The sequence below is a fragment of the Cystoisospora suis genome (genome assembly GCF_002600585.1).
Source record: "Cystoisospora suis strain Wien I chromosome Unknown contig_2257, whole genome shotgun sequence".
Classification (NCBI taxonomy): Eukaryota; Apicomplexa; class Conoidasida; order Eucoccidiorida; family Sarcocystidae; genus Cystoisospora; species Cystoisospora suis.
Window position 1 is genome coordinate 1 of NW_027155056.1, and position 5,971 is coordinate 5,971.

The following is a 5,971-nucleotide window of genomic DNA, read 5'->3' on the forward strand; positions in this document are numbered from 1 at the left end:
TACACCACTTCTCTACTTTTTTGTGTGTCTTTGGAGTTTTTGTATGGGCGGTAGGAGCTTCTCTCACTCAAGGTGGAGACAGGAACAAAGAAAGAAAGAGAGAAAGAGAGAAAGAAAGAAAGAAAGAGAGAGAGAAAGAGAGAGAGAAAGAAAGGAAGGAAAGAAAGAAAGAAAGAGATAGCTTTCTAAAGACCCTTCAGTACAACGTACATCTCTCTATCTATCTCTTTATCTATCTATATCTATCTATCTATCTGTCGACTATCCTATCGATGTATTTCTGCACTGGATATATAGAGAGATAGATCAATAGATGGATACGACAGAACTATTAAAGTAGGGAGAGAAACACTCGCCGTAGTGAGTCTGGCCCTTTTACTTTTCTCCGATTTACACTTCTATGCCACACTTAGGACAATAGATCCACATTTTACCTACCTATCTTTCTTTAGTCTATCGATCTGTCTTCAGTCTATCTCTCTTTAGTATCTATCTGTCTACATATGCAGGGGACGACGGAATAGTGGTAGTGTTTAGTGATGGAAATAAGAGTGATAGGAGGAGGAGTCGCGGTGGTCGTCGTAGCCAAAGAAGAAGAAGAAGTGACTCCGACATACACCTTAAACCTTCCCTTTGCTTCGTATGCCTCTACGGCACCTCTTTCGCTTCTTCTTCTTTATCTTTCGTTTTCTTGTTTTCTTTATTTCTTGTCTCTTTACATTTTCTGCAGATACGTGCGAGATCGAGAGATGAATGAACAATTCTACAAGCAGTTAACTCCCACTGGCACGTCAAAGAAAGAACTGGCAGTCTTGTCTCTCGCATGCAACTGCATAGACATACATGCAGACGTCTATACAACTTCTACTCCACATTTCTTTCGATATCTCTATATCGACAGAGAGATAGATCGATGGATTGAAGCTAGATAGATTAAAGATAGATATAGGTGTGTGGTAGAGTGTGTGGGGTGGGGAGGCTATTGTAGGGGTGGAGGAGGCTTCAAAGTGCTTTTGTCTCGTGTTAGGGTACACTCACTTCAGCTGCGACGTCCCATTCCTTCCTTTCTTCATTCTTTTTGCTTTCTCTTGGGTAGTTGGAGTGTCTTTTCTTTCCTCATGGCAAAAGCCTTTGTTTCTCTTCTCCTTTTAAGTGTGTCTCGACAACATTTTCACTTCATTCTATCTTTCTTCTGCATGTATATACACATACATAGGACATACAGATTCATGCATACATACATACATATATACATGTCGATCTATCTATGTTTACATATATCTCTATAGACAACGGATGTGCATGTATTCATTGTTTCTCCCTTCTCACGCTTGTCTGTTGGTACATTATTATCCACGCGCACGGTTATATATACATATATATGTATGTATATATATATATGTATATGTATATTTATGTATGTATGTGTATATAGATGTATGTATTTGAATGGGTTTCTCGTTTCTCAGCATTATCGTTGGACTAGGTGTATGCGTGTACGTCTTTCCCTTACGCACATCTCTGCATTCGAAGCCCCACTTTCTTCTTTACACGTCATTTACATGCAGATATAGATATACATAGGCCCTACCTATCCATCTTATCTCGCCCATTCTTCTTTCTTCTTTGTTTAGCCCTCCCTTCTTTCTCCTTTCTTTCGTGTTTCCTCTCTTCTTTTGTGGGGTTCTTTTGATGGGTGTGTGTTTTCTTTTTCTTTTTCTTGTCTTCTCTTTGTCGTGTCTGCAGGACTGAAAGACATAACTGCGGCGAATATAAAAGTGGGGGATATCATACAAATCCAAGCCAATCAGCGGGTGCCTGCAGATATTGTCTTTTTAAGGACCTCCGATATCGCAGGCAGCTGCTTTATACGAACAGATCAACTTGACGGAGAAACAGACTGGAAGCTAAGGTCAGTCTCTTCTTGTTTATTTCTTCTTCGTTCTTTGTCAAGGAGAGACACCTGTCTCGACCTTAAGGGAGAAGGGTGCGCTTTTTTATCTTTTGCTTTTGAGAGACAGGGAGACAAGAGAGAAATGGAATTGGAGTGTTGATGGGAGAAAGAGCGAAAGTGGATGGGAGTGTATATACACCTCAAATGTCATACCACATGGAAAAAGGCTACTTTCTGTTCCTCTTTCTTTAGTGTTCACTCCTACTCTACTCTAGAGAAACACCACTTCCACCTACCGTCTTCGAGAAATGTACACATCTGCATCTATCTTCAATCTGTCTATCTATCTATTCTCAACTGTATTTCCTGTTCCACACACCTAGAGACAACTACTTCATGCCTATATATGATAAGGGTGTGTATATCTCATCTTTTCCTTCTTTACGTCCTTGCTCCTGTACCTAGGCATGTGCACATCTATGTAGATACACTCATCGTGTGTATATCTGTCTCTATATCTGTATATCTGTATGTATTTTATGATGTCTCTGCTTGGCTGTTCGTTGTCTTGGATGGGTATCTCTTTCTTTTCCCTCTTAATATTTCTAGTTTCGTGTGTGCGCGTTTCCTTCACCCTCTCTTCTCGAGTCTTCTATACAAATGCCTGTCTGTCTGTCTGCTACAGACATGCTCTACTTCTCATAGCGAACTGCTGTGTGTCTATGCATGTCTATATAAATCTCTATAGACGAAGATATCAAGACATATAACATATGACCTCGCTCTCTCTTCTCGCCTTCCACATACTCAGATATATATATATATATATGTATGTATGCATGCCTATGTATGTGTGTCTATATATATATATATATGTATGTACATGTATGTGTGAATGACTCAGAGATTAGTAGGAGAAGATAGTGAAGTGGGGGTTCTTTGTGGATTGAAAAGACTTCTCGAGCTTCCTATGTATGTATGATCGACAGATTCTTTCCTCTTCTTCTTCTACTATCTCTATCTCTGCAATCTTGTCTCGTTCCCTCACTTCTTTCTACGACTCCTTCATGTGTGTTTCTTTCTTTGTGTTCTGGTGTATATACAGACGAGCTGTTCATTGTACACAGCATCTTCCTTGTGCAGAAGATCTTTGTCGTACATTTGCATGCTTTCACGTAGAGGCCCCTCGACAAGATATCGACGAATTCGTCGGAAAGTTTGTGCTCTTTCCTTCCTCTTCTTCTTCGTCTTCTACGGCAGCGACACCTCTTACAGTCTTCAGTGGGGGGGTGCGGGGAGACAAAGAAAATCGCGAGTCGAGTCTTTCCTCTACGGATGTCTCTTCTTCTTCTTCTTCCTCTTCCTCTTCTTCTTCTTCATCTGCTCCTCAGCTGGATGCTAGACAGGCTTCTTCTACTCAGGTAGAGAATGAGAAATTCACTGCAAACCGAGAGAGATATGTCGAGGAAAGGAGGGAGATGCTCTCCTGTCACGTGGAGTAAAACTTCTTCGTCTTCTTCTTCTCGGCCTCCATGGGGTGTACGTACACCTCTTGTAGTAAAGACAGATGTATCGTGAACACGTTGGTATACATATAACTCTATTACACTATGTATTGATGTATGTACATGTATGTATGACTACACGTGTGTGCATGTATACAAGATACATATATATATATATATATACATATATATATATATATATATATATTTGTATGAGTGAATAGATGTGGGGGTACGTACGAACATATCATGTATATGTGTGTGAATGTATTATCACTAGATGCATATACGTACATGGATCTGTGTATATGCATGTCTCTATGAAGAGAGCAAGTGTGTAAATACATGAAGGGATGTATGCATGAGTCTCTCTCTCTCTCTCTATATATATATATATTGTCGTGTAGGTGGAGATGAGTAAGTAAAGGACGGGAGTTTAGAAGGAAGAGAAGGAAGTGATCGAGAGGTTCTTTCTTCTTTTTGTTCTTTTTCTTTTTGAATTGCATGTGTATGTTTATGTGCGTTCGTTTCTGCTTAGAGAGCCGTGGAGGGGTTGAGTTTAGATCACACACTCTGGGCCAATACTGTCGTCGCTTCAGGCACAGTCTTCGGCCTAGCCATCTACACTGGAAAGGTAAAGAACAACATAGAAAGACAGAAAGAAAGACAGAAAGAGACAAGCAGGCACTCTTCTTCTCCTTCTTTTTCTCTTCCAAGCTCTCTCCTGTCTCTTGTCTATCTTCGTGTTGTGGACAGTCTAGCTCTAGATGTTCTATCATGCCCTGAGTATGTAAGGAAAAGGAGAGGCTAATGGCTATCTAAATTCAACACTTACCCTAGTAAGTGTATAGATGTGTATATCTCTCTATAGATTTCTATCTCTAATTTATAGATAGATCTAGGTACATAGGTATACGAGTGAGTACATATAAATGTATATGTTAAGGAATGTGAAATAGTAATGCATACACACATTCATACATTGAAGTGATCTTCGTATTCATATTTCTTTACGTTCCTACATTTCTATCTTCATATATATCCATACTCACGCATGTGCTGACGTCTTTGTAAAGTCGCCGTACGCCTCTCTCTCCCTCTTTCTCTGTCTCTCTTCTTCTTGCGAAGATCAAGAGACAGAGAAAGAGAGAAAGTGTTGAGAGGGCGTTGGATGAAAGCCGTCATTTGATCCTTCTTTCTTCTCTTCTTCAACAAGAGCGCGGATGGTCGGGGGACTGCTGAAAAGTTTAGTCGTGTGCAAATACAATGCCCCTCCCCTGCCCGTCCTGCTGCCTCATGAGAGATGATTAATTAGATGGAGGAGACAAGAGACAACAATGAAGAAGAAGAATTGAACGAGAAAGAGAGACAGAAAATGGAGAGAGAGAGTGTGTATGTATGGGGGATGCCTGAAGCATTCCAAGTGTTTCAAGCATTTTATCTCTACTCTTTCTCTGTCTCTCTTCGTCAGGAAAAGATATCTAGGATCAATCTCTCTTCATTCCATCTATCTCCCTTTGGTCTATCTATCTATCTATCTCCATTCTCTCTATCTCTCTTGCATCTCTTCGATCTCCTTTCTTTTTCTTTCTTGTAGGAGACACGTGCGTCAATGAATGCGTCGCAGGCATGCATGAAAGTGGGGAAGTTTGATTTGGAAGTGAACGCTATGAGCAAAATTCTATTTGCAATGCTAGCGCTTCTCGCCTTTGTCTTGGTCGCCCTACGTCGGCTGGAAGGCATTTGGCATGTCTACTTTCTTCGCTTCGTTCTTCTTCTCTCTTCCATCATTCCCATATCTCTTCAAGTCAATCTGGTAATGGCGAAGACCCTCTATAGCGTCTTTATCATGAGAGACAAAAAGATGAAAGACACGGTAAGATGACCAGAAAGAAAGAAAGAGTGGATGGATGCGTCAGAGGGAAAGAAAAGAATGAACAAGAAGGAGAAGAGAGGGAGAAAGAGAAAGAAGATAAAGAAGACAAGGGGGAAGAAAGAAGAAGAAAAAGAGCAGGAGGAGGAGGAAGATGGGAATAGGGTAGATAGATTGTGTCTCCGCATGAAGATACAGAGACGATCTTCTTTATACGGACAGAGAGGGAGAGATGAAGAGAAGGAGAAGGAGAAGGAGAGAGATAGAGAGAGAGAGAAAAGATTACATGAGAATGCACAGTTTCGACACAACTGACGTATCCATTGACGTAGAGAGATTTGCCATAGACAAATACCTAGATAGGCAAAGAGATAGCTCCAAGATACATAGACGAAAGATAGAGAAATTGATGTGTGGGGACAGACGCAGAGGTTAGAGAAAATAAGTCTCTCTTGAGTTTGTGGATCACGTATAGATATAGATAGATATATGTATATATATATAAATATGTATATGTATGTATGTGTCTGTATATATGTGTATATAGTAGAAGAGATCATGAGAGGGTATTTGCATGCAGACGAATGAGAGAAGATGGATGAAGGAGGAGACATGCTGTATGTGTGTCTGTCTCTATATGTATGGCACATGGACCACGATGATCTTAAGCTTCTCGTACACCTACGTCTTCTTTTTTCT

The 5,971-nt window shown here is 40.4% G+C and overlaps 1 protein-coding gene across 1 annotated transcript; it reads left to right on the plus strand.

Annotated features, from left to right (window-relative positions):
• Window positions 1–729: 729 nt before the first annotated feature.
• CSUI_004730 (cation-transporting atpase family protein) lies at window positions 730–5,738 on the plus strand. Its single transcript, XM_068064915.1, has 5 exons — window positions 730–786; window positions 1,747–1,912; window positions 3,000–3,315; window positions 3,938–4,033; window positions 4,997–5,738. Exons 1-5 carry the CDS (start codon window positions 750–752, stop codon window positions 5,282–5,284), a joined length of 903 nt encoding a protein of 300 aa, XP_067923109.1. The 5' UTR covers window positions 730–749; the 3' UTR covers window positions 5,285–5,738.
• Window positions 5,739–5,971: the final 233 nt, after the last annotated feature.

Excerpts from the sequence above, each read along its gene's own strand:
- CSUI_004730 (XM_068064915.1), top strand. The coding sequence starts at position 750 with ATGAATGAACAATTCTACAAGCAGTTAACTCCCACTG. Across the intron at positions 1,913-2,999 it reads GAAACAGACTGGAAGCTAAG|ACGAGCTGTTCATTGTACAC; the intron begins GTCAGTCTCTTC and ends GTGTATATACAG. Across the intron at positions 4,034-4,996 it reads TAGCCATCTACACTGGAAAG|GAGACACGTGCGTCAATGAA; the intron begins GTAAAGAACAAC and ends TCTTTCTTGTAG.